This window comes from Vanessa atalanta, chromosome 29, assembly GCF_905147765.1.
Source record: "Vanessa atalanta chromosome 29, ilVanAtal1.2, whole genome shotgun sequence".
In the NCBI taxonomy this organism is placed as follows: domain Eukaryota; kingdom Metazoa; phylum Arthropoda; class Insecta; order Lepidoptera; family Nymphalidae; genus Vanessa; species Vanessa atalanta.
Window position 1 is genome coordinate 6,072,515 of NC_061899.1, and position 19,386 is coordinate 6,091,900.

General features: G+C 36.4%; 1 protein-coding gene across 3 annotated transcripts in view; it reads left to right on the forward strand.

The window, feature by feature from the left end:
- The window catches only part of LOC125075096 (scavenger receptor class B member 1), a 99,372-nt gene that overhangs the window by 71,154 nt on the left and 8,832 nt on the right, over positions 1-19,386 (forward strand). For all 3 annotated transcript variants that reach the window (XR_007120180.1, XM_047686704.1, XM_047686705.1), the window contains 3 exons: positions 464-555; positions 8,660-8,820; positions 10,901-11,042. Coding sequence is in view for 2 of the 3 variants with exons in the window: in XM_047686704.1 (XP_047542660.1) it covers positions 464-555; positions 8,660-8,820; positions 10,901-11,042 (395 nt within the window). In the remaining variant the exon portion in view is untranslated. The remainder of the gene's footprint in view (positions 1-463; positions 556-8,659; positions 8,821-10,900; positions 11,043-19,386) is intronic.

The window sequence follows — 19,386 nt, forward strand, 5'->3', positions numbered from 1 at the left end:
GCCTTTAGCTCATCAGTTGGGCGTTTACTGCATGTATACTCTATTCACAATTTATTATTAACACACGTACGGGGATACGCTCCTATTTTGTAATATATTATATATATGTTATGTTTTGATGGTTTTGTGTACAAAAAACTTTTAATAAAAAGGAGATTGCATTGTTATGAAGATTTTTAAATGTCGTCAATGCAAATCTGACGACGAACTGACACTTGAGTACTATGTATCGAACAAGTAATTTTATGGTTTAAATAAGGTCGCTATTTTTAGCCAATAAAATGCAAATATTCGCCAATGATCTATTTAACAGTAGCCTAGTTTTAAATGCTGAGACGTCGCCTCATTCCACTGCGTATTTTTTATGTTTTGGAATTTTTCTTAACTTTTTAATTTATTATTTTCTTTTCGTTTTTTACATCGTATAAACACAACTTAATAATATCTATAAATTTGTGTCCAGGGTTCGTGTTGGCGTCCGCAGTGGTGCTGCTCCTCCTCGGCGTCATATGCGCGATATTCTTCGGGACCTGGGTCCGGATGTTCATTGATCATGTAAGTTGATATCTACTAACATATAAACTTTACATCGTGGACTGTAGAATATGCTAAGAAGACTTGTTGATCTTCTAAGCGAGTGTGTTAAACTGCACTAGTTTCAATAGTATCACATGTGATTGTTGTTTATTGATATCTCCGATTCTTAAACAAGAGGCAGATGGAGGGAATGGAACATTCTAGTGCAGCAATGAAAGTGAATACACTATCAAAATCGAATGCTGATGTACGTACTTTTAATACTAGCTTTCCGCTTGCATCGGTGCAGAGAACGTTTTTGGGCAAATGTATATGCATCTCTAATAAACTACCGGAAAATATAATCAATTTACCATTTGAAAAAAATTTAATTCTTACAATGACTAAATTAAATCAAAAAATTAAAATCAAAGTATACTTTATTCAAGCAGGCTTTTAAAGGCATTATTGAATGGTCATTTAACAAAATATTTAAAGTAAAGCTACCACCGGTTCGGAATATACGTAGATTCTACCGAGAAGAAATTTATTAATATTCATTATAAAAAATACTTTTTGGAAAAACGGCTGGGCTTAAGATCGGGTTCCATCACAGGACTGATTGAACAGTAATTGTGAATATCAGCATTGTATATCTGTTTATTTGTAAGGAGCAACTAATCGAGTTTCTTACCGTTTCTCTTTAGAGGCTGCTTTCCGAAACGGTGGTAGTGTTTAATATGCTTTATTTTAAAGTGTATTTGAATAAAATACGTTTAAAACTTCGAGTAGCGCGAAACGACGCTTCTTTTAAAACGCCGTTAAAACTGTCCATTTAATTATTAATTAATGACGTATTGACAAGTTGTTAATAACTACACCACAATGTTTCGTGTGCTGCCTTTTGTTTTATAATCTGTGATTGACATAAAAATGTATCGTAAATAAAACTTGTGTAAATGTGTGTGTGTCTTCGTCCATCGATGGTACTGATCATGTTTATTTCGGGTTTTAAGTTTGTATTACGAGATCGGAGCATAAACGTAAGAAATAATTTATTTTATTTAAAAATCAATGGAAAATATTTCATTGAAGGTTAACAAAACAATTTTGTTTTTCTTAAGACTTTACCGATATAGTTCCCGCAGCCTATGAACCGAGATAATTCACTAAATAGGCGTATATATTAGCATTTATTTACGGCGTTCTTGAGATTTTTTAACTCGTTTTGAAATCGATTTAATCGAGAATTGGTGTCGATATATTTTTTATCTTACACAAAAACATTTATGTTGATATTATTTATTAACTTGATTATATTTAATAGTCAGCATTGTTTGGACACGTAATATATATATACCAATAAATGTATATATATATAAAACATATGAAAAGGAGCAAAGGAACCTTTGTCTAATGGGACAGTTACTTGATTAGTGTTCAATACTGCCTTACATATTTCATATTTACTATGATGAGAATTATATCTATTACATATCTAAAATACGAATGATCACATATATATAACTAGCTATCCGTCCGAGAGAATAAGGTTCTACATAAATGGATTACCTCCTAAAATATACCTCTGTCAATTTAGTTATAAACTCAGTCGGTTTGATTTATTCAGCATCTCCGACAATATCGTCCAATTCATCAAATTTCCAAATAATCCTACTGAATTATCCATCTTTCATTATCAACTATCAACTTTCCTTATAAATTACTCCGTTTATTACAGAAAACCGTATGTAAATACGTTCGGTAGTCAAACAGACAGACGCGCTGGGGGTGTCTTTAATTTATTTGTAGAGAATCTCTATAAAAATGAACTAGAATAAATACACTATTACATTTGAATGTTAATATTGACTGCGTTAATAAAACGGTATTATTGTTTTGATTAATCGTAAAAAATGAATTACGATAGTTATCGCTGCGTGTAAAGTATGTTTCATGGTTTATTTCACGCAGACCGCGTTTACCCTCGACCCGCTCCGTCGCGGCCATATTGCCAATCTGAAACCACACGACGTTGTAACGTTGACACTATGACAAATTAATATTCATATTTTTAATTATCTTATATCTAATTACTTGGACTCGTTCTACGTGTTGTACTAAATTATAATCTTTAATAAGCTACGTATCATATTTTGTTTTATTAAAAACTAGTGTCGCCGCCCTTACACATTTTTTTTATGGTATTGGTTGGCGGACGAGCATATGGACCACCTGTAAAGTGGTCACCACCATAGACAAAGGTGCTGTAAATATTAACCATTCCTTAAATCAACAATGCGCCACCAACCTTGGGAACTAAGATGTTATGTCCCTTGTGACTGTGATTACACTGGCTCACTCACGCTTCTAACCGGAACACAACAATGCAGAGTACTATTATTTGGCGTATAATATCTGATGAGTGGGTGGTACCTACCCAGACGGGCTTGCACAAAGCTCTACCACCAAGTAAAATCGGTGCTGTAAGAAATATTAACCATTCCTTACATCATCAATGCGTCATCTTTGGCAGCTTAGATGTACTCCTATTGTGCCAGTAGTTACACTAACTTTCTCATCCTTCAAACTGGAACACAACATGAGTATTGCTGTTTGTAGGTATAGTATTCGATATGTGGATGGTTTGTGGTAGTTTCCACGTGCTTCCACAAAGCCTTAAGTAGTTATATTAAATTTTTTTGAATCGGTTGAATTTAATTTCCATAATATAATGAGCTGAGATTTAAATCCTCTTGTATATATATTAGAAAATATTGGTAGAATATATTGTTTATCTAAGAATGTAAAGTTACAGCCGGTTCTGATTGCAGCCTACCGAGAACAATCGCATAAAAAGTGTTTAATGTGTCGGAGACTGTAGTCTTCTCTATTTAAGTAAACTTATATTGTGAGACTTCGACTGCTTGTGGATCTAGTGGCTCAGTACAGGTATAATAACAATGTTGTGATGCGTTTTTCAATTGCTTTGAGAGTTTCTTCACCATCATCATCAGCAGCCCATACTTGTCCACTGCTGGGCGTAAGCCTCTCCAATTGCACGCCACTGTGATCTATCTTCGGCTATATCTATATCTATCTTGATAGTTGAAATAACATATATTAATAAATTATAATATTTTAATCGATGTTTCTGCCGACGGTACTTTATAGTAATCGTTGCGAGTCCGCCATTATAATGAAGCAATACGTATATAATTTACATCTTAAATTTAAACTGTTTTGTATATTACAGATTTATTACTTAAGTTAGTTTTATTGCATAGCGTTCATGGATTAAGGTTGAGGTAACGCTGAATGGAGTCTATGACGTAACTAGCCGTTTGCCCGATGGTATATCTCATAGGTAACATTGTATAGACCATGATAGAGTTTTTTAATACCACGCGTTGCCTATACACCACCCATTTTTGGAATTTCAAATATAACGAGCTTCCACACACACTTTCGTATTATCGTCTATTTTTGACTTTGACTTGACTCAGCCGGGGTCCCCTTGAATCCACGAGACCCTGGGCTGAAGCCCAAAAAGCCATATGGTAGATCCGACCCTGCCTGTATAAGCATAAATGAGTACTAACTCCAAGCTCCTCTATCATATACACAATCCTGTGGTATACAAATAGGTAATGTTTAAAATATCTGCGGAATCTTGTTATTAAAACGAATACCAGGAGAATGTTTTGACTTAACCTCCTCTTTCCGTTATCTTGAGAGTTATATTTGATCTGTGGTGCAGAAATGTTTTTTTGTTTTCTATTATTTGCACATGCGCAAAAAATAATCACAAATATGTATGTATTCTGTATATTCTAAATTATATTTTATACTCGAATTGGTATAAGAAACATCCCTGTCTCAACCGAAGGTGTAGGGAGTGCAATAAACCCGGGAGGTCGCCTCGCTGATAGTGGTCAAGTCTGAGTCCATCGGTGAGATACGCCCGGTCTTTTAAAAATCTGCTGGAACACTGCTTGCACTCGTGTACTCTTTTTCCTTAAAACTGGGCTGAATTAGCCCTTCTCATCCATAGAATTGACAATCGGTGTGCCATTAACAGTAATGCCAGTACCATAAGTTTAGGTACACACAGTATTAGAATACTTTTTAAACAACAAATTGTCAGTCTCTAAAGACCAGACTGGATTTCAATATCGATTATTAAAATCAAACTTGTGTAAAGCGAGAAATCTGAATGAAATATTTAATAGACTTGATTATGTCGCCACCACCGAAATTCTGTGCTGAATCTCAGAACAATCGCTCGTTGAAATAGTATAGTATCGGTCACGAACACGGCTCGCGCATATCAACAGGAGATGTGGAATAGGAGTTATACATTAATATGCATGGGGGTAGACTTTGTCCAAGCTCGTCTGGGTAGGTACCACCCACTCAGCAGATATTCTACCGCCATGCACCTAAACTTTGTATTGTTATGTTCCGGTTTGACTAGCTGTTACACTAGCTAAATCATCCCGAGTTAGCTAGTGTAACAGGCACAAGGGACTTAACAGCTTAGCTCCCAAGGCTGTTGGTGGTTGCTGATGACAATGTTTATACTTCACATTTCAAAGTTTATGGGCGGTGATAACCACTTACCAACAGATAGATATTTGTCCTGCCACCAACACTTGCAATATAAATAAATAATAAAAATATAAATAATACCGTTACATTAGAAACCTGAAAATTTCCCACTGCTGGGATAAGGCTTCCTCTCCCTTCAAGGAGAAGGTTTGAAGTATATTCCACCACGCTGCTCCAATGCGGGTTGTTGGAATACACATGTGGCAGAATTTCGTTGAAATTAGACACATGCAGGTTTCCTCACAATGTTTTCCTTCACCGCCGAGCACGAGATGAATTATAAACACAAATAAGGCACATGAAAATTCAGCGGTGTTTGCCTGGGTTTGAACCCGAAATCATCGGTTAAAATGCGCGCGTTCTAACCACTGGGCCATCTCGTGTTATAAAATACCGTTATAATAAATCGACGTTCAATAATAATAATGTTTCGTTAGTAATATCAATAAAACAGGATTCTATACAAACAAACACAATATACCGTTTGATGTTTCCATATTCATGGTATACCTTTTTAGGCGACGTGTGCCGTTAGGTGCGTCACGAGCGACGGTCTCGTATCGAACAGATAAATTAATCGTATATCATATTAATAATGGAGATATGATTTGTTTGTTGATTTTAATTCAACGTAATATATGTAATCGTAATATTATTTATTGTTATTTTTAGGATATCGGTCGTGAGATCGAACTTCCGGCAGACTTGACGAAATTGTATGTTGTTCTCCCATCAATACAAGTAGTTTTATTAGCTTGTATTGCCTCAAGAACGAAATCATTAAAAATTTACTAGAATCAGGCAATTCGATCGGTACTTATTGATGAGATCTTACCCCGTTGCCGAACTTGGTCCAACCTACTACAAGCCGTATCTATGTATATCTATTTATACATACCTATAAAAAAATTGGAGTGTCTGTTTGTAATATTCAAATAACCGCTTTTTACTAAATGCATATGTTTGTGTATACACGTTATATATACCAAAATAACATTTTTTACAATTTTTGTCTGTCTGTCTGTTAGTTCCGTCTAATATCTGGAACGGCTTGACCGATTTTGATGGGACTTTCACTGGCAGATGGCTGATGAAGTAAGGAGTAACTTTTGTTCTATAAATTACATAGATACATAAAGTTTATCATACAATACAATAAATAAATAGCGACGAGTCTGTATCCTAATAGTATAAATGAGAACGTTTGTGTGTTTGCTTGTTACTCAATCACACAAAAACGACTCGACGGTTTTGCTAGACTTAATATATAGGCTAGCTATCACCTCACCCCCCCCCCCCCTTTCACACGCGAGCGAAGTAATTTTAATTCTTTATAGTTGATTATTTATTTATTTCGATGACCGAGTAACTACTTAGTTTCTTACCGGTTCTTAACGATAGAATTATTATTGCGAACCGGTTATAAGTTAAACTTTAATGAACATTGTAAAATTATGATTCAAAAAAGTTGTATAAAAGTAATTTATTTTGAGTGCCAATGTCTACACGCGTTGGTCTGTAAAGTTGTGAATCCCATCCATTCCCAGTCGTGGGACACGGGTATAACTTGAACCACGTGTTGAAACAATAATAGTTATACAATAACCAATAAACTCAATTAAATATTTCTCGTTTTGTAACCAAATCCTTGACACGGATAAGCTGATGTTTTTTCGCGTGAAGCAATTCACCATTCCCCCTAAACTGTCTCTCGAGGCCGTCACATTAAAACAATAAACTCGCCATCGTCTAAGTATAATGACATAAACATTGGAGTTATTTTGCAACTTTAATATAATACAATATGTCCATAAATTTTAAGACACGAAACGAGCATAGAAATCGTGTAGCTAAAACCAAGGTAGCAGGTTCAAATCTGGATAAACTAGGCGCAGTTTTTACTTTACTCGTGTTTATTACTCGTACATTGGGAGCAAGTCCAGCCGCTCATTGCGACGTAGAATAAACTTATATCTTTCTCTTTATGCAATAAAAGATAATATAAATGACCAGCTGTGACAGTGAATTCGTACGCGTTTGCATTTAACAAAAAAGTTATTTTCGTAGCCTAAGTTACTCATTATTACATCAACTATCTGCCAGTTAAAGTACCGCCAAAATCGGTCGAGCTGTTCCAGAGATTAGCCGGAACTAAAAGACAGACAGACAGGCAAAAATTGAAAAAAAAAGTTATTCTGGTATATGTACCGTGTATATATCCATATGCATTTAGTAATAAGTGGTTATTTTTATATTACAAACAGACACTCCAATTTTATTATATGTGTTTTATAGATATAGATAAAAAAGCGTGGACTTAGTATCTGTTGATTTCCAGGCAAAATATATATGTATTAATTTAGTTGTACGTTTTGATCAACTCTGTAATTAAAGTGGTAGCAAAGAGTTACTAGTGAGTTTCTTATCGGTTCTTCTCGGTAGAATTTACTTCGGAACCAGGTAGCTTTACATTTACCTCAATGTAACATGACGATTCAAGCATTCGGATAATACTTTTGAGAGATTCGGAAGAACTACGTCAGATGATTAGTAGATGTCGAAAATATCTGCGACATAATATGACGCAAGACTGCCTCGCTGGTTTAGGGGTCAGCTTAAAAGGCAGTCCTAACAACAGCATCGCATAACAAGAGTGAGGGAATAGAGATTGAGATCGCGTCTACTTATTACGGAACTCCTGCGCCGTTTTAAGATTATTGTTAACACTGATCTCTGACAAACTAATCTCGCTGCGTTTCTTTCGCCGGTTCTTCTCAGGTCTGAGATGGTTGAAATGATATCAAATCATAATACTCTTTGATGTACACTAATAAGCATATACACAAGTCTCTCTCCCTCCCACTGATCGTCTGGATGAGATCGCTGGCTTTTTCGAACCGGTGGTCGAATTAACAATCGATAAGGAACTGCATATACTTCTATTTTAAATAATGATATAATCTTTACATTTAATTCAACGCTTTGACGTGATGACTCAAAAGTGCTTTTATGAAATTAGCTTGAATAAAGAGTATTTACCGCAGGCAACATTCCGTCACGAACATTAAATGTATGGTACTATATTTTGCACGAGTTTAAAGTTAAGTTAAAAAAGTTTTAAGGCTTAAACACAAGCCCATATAAAGACTTAATGTATTCGTGTGAAGGTGATCCGCAATCAGTGGGATCTCTCTCACGCGCTTTCGAAACTAAACTAAAACAATCGCTAGAGCGCCGTGTGATGATCCTTGATTGTATTTGGTTCACTAGTTTTTGCATATTGGTTTACTCGTTATATTATCAGTATGACCAGGTGTGGATCGAGGCTGAAAGAGGCTAGGTGAAGACAATGTGACGGTATTCAAAGGCGTCCTGGCCCCACCGATTTATTTAAAGGGCCGAAATATTTATCAGACAGTCTTAATCTCTTCTTATTTAATGAGACGTGGTCAATTAAGGAACAGGAAGGGTTGATCTCTGACAAACTTGTTCATTAGTGATATTGGTTGCTTAATATGTTTTTGTGTTTCAGGAGCTGGTGCTCCGCCCTGGCTCGATGACGTTCGAGTGGTGGGCGCGACCGCCCGTGCGACCGTTCGTCCGCGTGTACGTCTACAACGTCACGAACGCCGACGAGTTCCTCAACAACGGCTCCAAGCCGGTGCTGGACGAGCTGGGACCATATGTTTACTCGTGAGTATCGTGACGTGGTTAAATTTATACGTCAATCAATCATATGACTCCATGTGATATATTTTATGTAGTCCTCCAGAAGCGGTTTTAGTCAAAATAAAATTCCTTTATTTGCTTTAAAAGTGTTGGACGAAAGAGTCTAAACGGCCTCCTTTCAACCGACTACAGAAAAAAGAAGGAGATCTCAACTTGGGTGTTTATATTAAGTCTTATGTTTGTTCGGGCATGATGTATTAGATTTATTTATACTATTATATAGAGTTAGGTATAGGTAAATACAGGTCAGATATATAGTTATCGAAACCCATGCTGCTTAGTCCTCACAGCTAATAAAAAACAAGAACTCGAAACAATGTGGAAAAGTTAAAGGTGTACAATTAAATTTCCAAAGTAGGCTTTAATTATGAAACAAAATAAAACTATTAATCTAAAATTAATTCAATTAAAACACTATTACATAATCATCAGGTTTAAATAAGTTTAAACTGTAGTCATTACAAGAATGTTCCGATGATTAATTATGAATCTGTCATTAGTCAAATTCGTTTAAGACGGGGATCACTATTTTCCTGTTATCTCTAGAGGATATGTAGACAAAACATTAATTACAAGACGAACTGCTGGGCTATGGCCTCCTGTTCCTTTGAGGTGGTTAGGAGCCTATTCCACCATACTGCAATTTGATACACATATCGCAAAATTTCATTGAAATTAGACACATGCAGGTTTCCTCGCGATGTTTTCCTTCACCGCTGAGCACGAATTATAACCGCACCGCCACCCATAGACGTTAGAAAAATGATCCATCGCTAACCTTGTCAAGGGAACACAACGATACTAAGTATTGCTGCTACCCGGGTTTGCTCAAAGCCCTACCATCAGGTGAAAGTTGTAAAGATGCCACTGAGAATTCCTTAAAAAATAAAAAATAATTAAATTAAATTGGCTAGACCAGAGATTTCAATCCATAACCTTGAGTTTTGTTGTCTTACAAGCCAGCCATTATGTGTCATATTATTTTCAAGCCCTTGATATGTTTGAGGCATAAATTCTGATAAAACTTCCATCGCTTCTATGTCCTGTTTTTTTTTTAGTATTATTTGTAGGTTTGCTCTTGACCGCATTTTAGACTGTTACGTCACAATGCGGTCAACGATAATAATAATAATAAATATTGGACAACATCACATACATTACTCTGATCCCAATGTGAATAGCTAAAGCACTTGTGTTATGGGAAATCAGAAGTAACGACGGTACCACAAACACCCGGACCCGAGACAACATAGAAAACTGGTGAACTTTTTCTACATCGAATCCGGGCTGGGAAACGAACCCGGGACCTCGGAGTGGCGTACCCATGAAAACCGGTGTACACACTCGACTGCGGAGATCTTTTATGACGATCGAGCTAGCGAACCTATTAAGTGCCGACTCAATTCAGCTTCGTCGATGGAAATTTCCATAACATGTAGAGGAATAAAGATACGTGGAATCTGTAGAAGTAACTTCCATAAAGCTCTCATCTACATTATAAGTAATGGGAGCTGTGTAAAGAGCAATTTAATTTTGATTCTGTTGCCATAAAACTGTACAAACTTAACCACGACATTCTTGTATATATATAAACATATATCGTATTCGTATCATGTCACGACACCTCGCGTGCTCGGCCTTAATCTTCTTAAGAGGCCACGCGTCAAGACGAATCCGTCTCCAGCATTTACCTCACCCTTGACATGTTTCCTTCTTCGCTTATATCCCAACGCTGGGAAGATGTTTCCTAAAGATATTTTTTTTTATGATATTGGTTGGCAGACGAGCATATGGGCCACCTGATGGTAAGTTGTCACCACCGCCCATATGCGCTGTAAGAAATATTAACCATTCCTTACAGAACCTATACGCCACCAATCTCGGGAACTAAGATGTTATGTCCCTTGTGCCTGTGATTAAACTGGCTCACTCACCCCTCTAACCGGAACACAATAATACCCGGACGGGCTTGCACAAAGCCCTACCACCAAGTAATTTATTATAATTAAGTATGTGTTTGTATCTGCTATGTTTTCGTCGACAGCGAGGAGTGGGAGAAGGTGAACATAACGGACAACGAGAACGGGACGCTGTCGTTCCACTACAAGCGCACGTACACGTTCATGCCGGAGCTCAGCGCCGGACCCGACGACGACTCGGTCGTCGTGCCAAATATACCCATGCTGGTGAGTACCTGATATCCTCATCCTGATAGAGACTTAACCACTTATTTTTTGAAGTTATACTTCCTTTGACACGATATGAAAAAAATTAAATTTAATTTTAAATATGCTCGTACGGGGTGACGTGAAATCTTCATGATGTCCTTGGTTTTACCCCGAAAGGCACGCACAGACAGTTACTTTTGCATCAATAATATGAGTATAGACTAATAAATATGTAAATTAAACATTTGTTAACTAAGAACTTCTTCGTTTGCAATAGGCTTTGTGACATTATACATTAACATTACATTAGCAGCCTGTAAATTTCCCACTGCTGGGCTAAGGCCTTCTCTCCCTTTGAGGAGAAGGTTTGAAGCATATTCCACCACGCTGCTCCAATGCGAGTTGGTGGATACACATGTAGCAGAATTTCGTTGAAATTAGACTCATGCATGTTTCCTTCACCGCCGAGCACGAGATGAATTATAAACACAAATTAAGCACATGAAAATTCAGTGGTGCCTGCCTGGGTTTGAACCCGAAATCATCGGTTAAGATGCACGCGTTCTAACCACTGGGCCATCTCGGCTCTTTTTTGACATTATACGATACAACAAAAATAACCTCTTTTCATAAAAGTTGGATACAAATTAAAAGTATCACCCGGTTATTATAATAAAAACACATTATGTAACTTGAAAACCCCTTTTATCTATAACAAGTGAGGTATATAATTTACCGAACACTGTTAATACATCGTTCACGCCAAAATGAAACTAATAGCATGGACATAAAGGCTATATTCGTAATTTATCGATCATCGATCGCGCACGGACAATTTTAATTACGGGTTTTATATAATAGTTTTGCGATTAACTATTTATTTTAATTGAAGTTATAACATATAAGTCATTATTTATATATACATATATATCTATGTAATCGAACAAGTCGTCCGCCCGCTGCGTTGGTCGTTAATTAATTTAAGTTGGTTGTGAATTTTAAATCTCTTATTTCGCGAGATACAATATATATATGTCGGAGGAGCAGGATGCCGAACAGTTATGTTCAGGGATTGATCCGACATTTGTAAGACTATATGGGCGTGTAATGGAGATATTCACAAAATAAAACGTATATACACCACAATAATATCAAAGGATTACAATAATTCATCTCAATTAAGAGCAAATGGGTTTGCAAGCAACCATCGCATTCGAATCGCCTGTCAAAACATAACGACTCGCGTTGCCATGACACTTACAACTGCATTCGGGGTGACCCGCTCTTATAAGTAAATCAGTCATCAAAAATTATTGCCAACTACTCGATTCATTAATTATCCAAATCAACAACCAAAGTAACCACGCTCCGATATATGTATTTATTTACAAAATAGAACATCTATTTAAATTCTTGGAAGCTAGAGACACTCTTCGGGATGTTTTTAACAAAGTAGGAATATATATGCAACAAAATTATGTATATTCACAGTGACATTGATCACTTTGATAAAATCAGTGATAATCATTGTATGTGCACGAAATGTGGAATAAAAAGGATAAGCTTAGAACGCCCAGTATCCGACTCCGCAAAGTCAATAAATCACAATTATCATCAAGATATATTGTTCATTAATTACTAATATTAAGTTTCAAGGTAAATACATTAAATGTACTTTTAATTACAGGAAATTACAACTTGCTTGGATATTTTTATACGAACGACGAAACCTACCTAGTGTATTAGTCGTCCAATATCAGTAATCTTTGTCGAAATCTCGTTTTAAGCTTTGGCGAGACTATTCAAAGGTGCGATTTTACCTAAATTATTATCTTAAGTAATAATATTATAAATACGAAACAACTTTCTGTCTGTAACACTCTCACGGCCAAATCATTGAACCGAATTTGATAAAATTTGGTATAAAGCGAGCTTAAACCCTTAAAGGGAGGACATAGGCTATACCTAACACCTGACCAATCCCTAAAACGCATCGTATTTTATAAGAATATCTTGTATGAGAATAATTTACTAACAAATATCAAAACACACAGCAAATAAGTAACTGTCAGTCGCTGTTCCACTGTTGGTTTAAGACTCCTCTCTTTGGGGAAGGATTAGAGCTCACCGCCACGCTGCTGCAATACAGTTTGGTGGATGCACGTGTGGTAGAATTAACACGAGATGTATTAAATACACAACTGAAGCACGTGAAAAGTAATCGGTCCTTGTCCGGGTTCGAACCCGCAACCACAAGAAGGTCAGCGAGTTCTAGCCTAGTTATGTTTATGAAAAAGAAAAAAATAAACAACATATAATCACTTCTCAGATAAATATATGTGTTTTTTTTTATCTTAATTATCATGTAATCCTTGATATCGACCTCCGTTCGGTGACTTGTAACTTTAAAGTTTAAAATTAAGTTAAAAAGTGTGTTACTGAATACGGAAGCGCGACGTGTCAATAACGCGTCGTGAGTTCAAGATCTAGTGAACATTGGTAGTCTTGATACTTTACTATAGGATTATTTATAGTTATGTAGTTATACTGGCTCACTCACCCTTCAAACCGGAAGACAACAATCTATTATTTAAACATATGAGCACTTTTGAAACGTCATGTTAAAGTGTAAAGCAATAACCGGTTCGTAAAGTAGATTCTACCGAGAAGAACCGGCAAGAAGAAACTCTGTAGTTTTGTACGCCTTTTTGACATGAACTTTAAAATAGTTTAGTAGGTAGTACTCGGTGGATACCTACCTAGGCGGACAAGCACAAGAGACCACAGATGATATCATCTCAGCGAAAAGTCCAGAAGACGTCACCCAATATATTTTCGCGACTTTTGTACCTCTTAGTTAAGAACAAATCGACATAATATTCTTTATTGGTTCTGTTTAATATATTATAAAAACTAGCTCATGTATGTGGGTCGATACCTTTCACTCCGGCCGAGGACTCGCACTTTCGATTTTAGACACTTTGGTGAAAAAAACTACAAGCGTTTATTATATCTTTTTTACATTATCGAGAACTTGGCGTTAATTATACAGCCATCAGAAATGCTTTTTTATTATATTTTAATAACGCAATTTCTAATTCTTTTGTTTTGTTGTAACAAATAAGTGTAATTTCTACATCGTATAAAACAAAGTCGCTTCCCGCCGTCTGTCCACTTACATCTTGTAAACTACGCAACGGATTTTAAGGCAGCTTTTATCAATAAACAGAGTAATTCAAGAGGAAGGTTTATATGTGTAATAAATGGATATTATAGTTTAGAAAAGCCGAGAAATTCAACAATTCAAATAACAACAATTTTTCTTTTTATATTTCTTCTTCAGTCTAAAAGTTGTGTACTCGTGTGAAGCCGGCACGTGTTGCTAGTGTGTGATAGTTTGTTATTTTTTTATTGTAAGGGCATTTTCTTCTATTGTATTATTTTCATGTATTTATTACCTGTTTGGTTAATTGGAATAGAATTGTGTTAAGATTGTGTCCTTTTTTGTATATTTTTTATGAATATATAAATTAAGGATAATCACAAAACATTTATTTTTAGTATAATTACTGTATGTTTAGTTAATACCGCCAAGCTGTGAAATAATTAGCCTGAGTCGGTATTTCCCGATAGGTACAACCTTGGGGTCTTCAAATCTAGAGTTAACAAGCGTACAAGCGTAGAGCGACAAGAGTCTAGGCAAGCGTGCTACATCGTAGACCATATTGATGCTTAACATCAGACAAGACAACGGTCAAACGCGAGCCTTAATAGGCTTAAAAAATACCCAACTGCTGCGTAAATCTCTTCTCCAAGTACTGAACAAGTGTTCCACCAGCCGCAGCGGCGGCGTGCGAATCACAAATGTTTCTCAAAAAGTATTGTAACGCAAACGAATATATCTGCGTGTGAAAGGTCAGCACACATCATAGTTATATCACCAACCGTTTGCTATAATAGCTAGTTAAGCGCGTTACCCAACTGGGACGCGCGAACCGAAGATCGAATCGAGAGTGACCCCGATCATCGATTTTTTGTTGCCAAACTTTTCTAACGATTGCTATAAAAAGTATCTAAATCTTTCTTCAAAAAGATGGGTGTCGTGGAAGACGAGTTTGGAACGAAGTTGCTTTAGTTATATATGTAATGTAACTATATATGATGTGTTAAATGACAGACACAATGATATATCAATGACGAGACATTTTTTTTTAATTTTGTCGAATACAAACAATAACAAAAAAATAGTTTTTTTGTTTATAAATCGTGTATTATAGAAATGGACAGAGATAGAAAGAGACGGATAATGACATGGAAGTCGCAAAACGGTTTTCCCTTTTAAGTTAACTCTACTGTAAGACGCGTAAAAAAACTTCGTACCAGAAAAACACAATAACACCTAGTTTCCTTTAGTTAGACGGTTCACCTGATCGATGGCGCTGTCACCGATACCTAGAATGTTTCTTTATTTTATTTTCGAAAACTCTAAAGCAAAATCTGTCGTGAAATTCTCTTTTGTATCTTCTCGGATATTCACAAAACGGAAGTACAACTTTCCCTCCACCGCCCAGCATGGGAATAATTGAGCGCAATAAAATTCGTGTCCAGGCTTGAACCCGGAATCATCGCTTATGATTCATCCATTCTATCCACTGAGCCGCCACGGTAATTGCATACAAATTAAACTAATATCAAGTCTAAGAATACAAATCGTGTCGTTAGTCATACTTTTAAATGAACTTTCTCGAAGACCCCTAATCAATACGAAACGCAAGTAGAGTGTGGCGGAACATTACGCACTACATAATTTGTACGTATGTACGTACATCTGTCGAGCCTTCGTTATTACGCGCCTCGATTCGTGCGTTGTTACTCTATCGTAACACAGCAATTTGAGATCCGGTTTTAAGGGTAACTGGTATAAGGGTCATAACGTCTTAGTTCCCCAGGTCGATTTTCTACAGCGACAATGACTATGGATTATGGTGACCACTGACCATCAGGTGGCCCATCTGCCCGTCCGCCCATTGTTTACTAATATAGTATTAATTAATTACTCTGACAAAATGATTCAAAGTTACTTATAGTTCGTGTGCAATTCATTCATAGATTTTACTTTAAAACTAGCCGTGTGAGGTGGTTTTATACGCTTTACGTTTCGATGTACAAACCTGATTAGCATTCGTGATTTGTCAGAAGTCATAGTAGTCTTATATTTATGACAGGTGCTCCGTGTGGTTTTATCCGCGGTGATCGTTACTACCCCGATTTTGTAGGCATGGGGTATTTGTCTCGTATTTTTTTCGCCGGTGTAATTGATATGGATATATAAGGCGTGAAGTTATCTATTTCAAATGACTTGACACTTGATTGGTGGTTCAACGAGCTCTTTCATGTAGTTTTCATCATGAAAAATTCACACACTTATTTTTTGCTAAAATTTTCCTTAAAAAGTATAATTTCAAAAATTATGTTTGTTTTTATTAATTTGTTTTGTTTTTTTTTTGTTTGTTGGTTGTCCTCTATGCTCTCCCAAGTCATTCTTGCGATTGTGAAGTTTAGAATACTCATTCTTGGTAGTGGTTTTCATCCTGCGTCTAGGTGAAAATAATACCGAAATTATTTAATTTATTTATCCCAACGCCTGGCTGTATGAGTGCTTCGAACCAGCATTGCAGAACTGTATACTATTGATACTATCAATAGTATCGATAGTTTTGGACTATCGATAGCTTATGTTAAAAGTAATGGTTTTTACAATACTATCGATAGTATTGACACCTCACAATACTATCGATAGTCTATCGATAGTGGACTATCGATATGCAACATTAGTTCGAGCGGGGCATTTCATTTGAGATACAAAATTCGAACATTGATCTAATTACTAAGAAATAAATAACAACACATCTCATTAGTAGATTTGTACGCGGGTGGGCCTGAATTTTTCATTGCTAGTCTTTAAAATAAACGATTCATATTCATGTATACTCTTATCCTACCCGAACCGCGACGGACGGCTGGTACAATAAATGTTCAAACTAATTACGTAATCCTATTTTGGTTTTGGTTACGAGTGATACAATACACAACGTAATAGATTGTGTTAACTGATTACCAAATAAATAATATTTGTACAGTCGGTAATCATGAAACTTATCATTTGATGTTCACTGGATTTTAAAGCAGGTGGCGTTTTTATAAAAAAAAAGCCATTTTGAATACTACGTATCAATAATGTGCGTCAGTTAGGGAATAAACTCTTTCGAACATTCTTCAAATCTACATAGTATGACGGAGTTATGCCCGAATAATCATAAAAATATATATAAACAAATTCAGAACCTTTAATTGGTGGTCGGACGTTGTGCAAGCTCTACTGGGTTGCTACCATCCACTCGTAAGATAATCTACCGCCAAACCGTAGTACTCAGTATTTTCATTTCCGGTTTGAAGGGCGAGTGTACTTAGTTCCCAAATTTGGTGACGCATAAGCGATGTAAGGAATCGTTAATATTTCTTAAAGCGCTACTTACCAGCACGACCGCCTACCTATATATAAAAATTAACCTCCTGCTTTCCTGCCATTGGGAACGGATAACGCGTCTACCTATTTTCACGAATAATAAAGTCTGTGATCGAGAAAAATATATGTATATATTACATAAGTCTAGAGCCTAGATGGTGTTCTGTAGCTAGACGGGGACGCTTCGTTGCACAACACTGTTATAAGTTCCGCTGTCTCGGTTCCGTCTCGGGGCACACGGATGCTGGTACGAGTGCCCATATTGAATTATCCAATTTGAATATTTCGTCGCGACGGCGGAGAGAAAACGCGGCTCTTTTCCGTTTTTTAGAAAATGCCGAGTTGGACGGATAATCATTAATCAGGGCATCTGATAGTAAATGGTCACCATCTTGTAGACATTGACGTAAGAAATATTATTATAAACCATTGATGTAACTCGCCGATAGATGGCACTGCAGGAAATCGACTTCTATACCGTACAACGGATCGTTATTGCAATTGATAAACACTCGAGCAATCATATTTTAGTACGATTCGTATCACATAGTTTATGATTATTTATTTTTTTATAATATCATGGTACACCTGATGGTAAGTGATCACTACAGCCCATAGACATTGGCGTTATAAGAAATATTAACCATTCCTTGCAACGCCAATGCGGTATCAACCTAGGGCACAAGATGTCATGTCCCTCGTGCCTGTAGTTACACTGGCTCACTCAATCGATCCGGAACACACACACACGGAATACAATTACACGCGATTTTGATGTTTATATCCTTTAAATATTATAATAATTATTGTCATTCACTTTGACATGTACACGCAAGTCAAAAACAGAATCATATCTTTAAAACGACTTTAAAGAGCTTTGAAAATTAATTTTATTTTTCATATTAAGTCTTCAACAAAATTCATTTAATACTCGTTCTTAAAATGTTTCGCTTCTAAGTTACTTCAATTACCATAAATGCACAAACACAGTCGCGATGAATGTTGCAAACGTCAGACAAAAAAGCGGCCAAGTGCGAGCCGGACTCGCCCATGAAGGGTTCCGTAGCAGCAAGTAACAAGGTCTATGTTTATGAAATTATTTTTATATTTGACTTGATTGAAAGAGGGTAAATTGCGGTTTACGATTTATGACGTATTAAAAAAAAACTTATTACTGGATCTCGTTCAAACCAATTGTCGATGTAAGTTTACATCCTAATTAACTTCAGATATATTTTTCATTTCATTTTATATTTTTCACAAAACAAAAATTACTTAGTTTTAATTTTTTATATTATGCTTAGGACCGATTCGGATAATCTGCGTTCTACTGTATTCGTATAGACGTTTAAATATAGACTAGTATAGATACTACAGCAGGGATCGCACCCGCGACCTATAACGTTCGCGTCGGCTGGAGTAACCGGTATGTTAATATAACAGTGATCACGTTTTAAGTCATTGTTAATTCATACGGTTAGTTCACGCACAAATACCGAGCCGTGTCGTCGGTAGCCATGGATTCGCGTGGTTATGATACCAGTGGTCGCCCGTTGGACGAAATTCATTCGATTGATAAATTTGTAAGAAATTCCTTATATTATAAGACGAACAGCCATTTGGGCCAACTGATGGGAAGCGGCTATCGTAGACATTGGCGCCGTGAGTAATTTCATAATTACTTACAAAACCAAGGCGCCATCAACCTTGTTTATGTCCCTTGTGCCTGTAGTTACACTGGCTCACTCTATAATAGTACTAAGTATTGCTGCTTGTCTGTACAATATTTGATAATTAGGTGGTACCTTTCCAGACGGGCTTGCACAAAAGTACCTC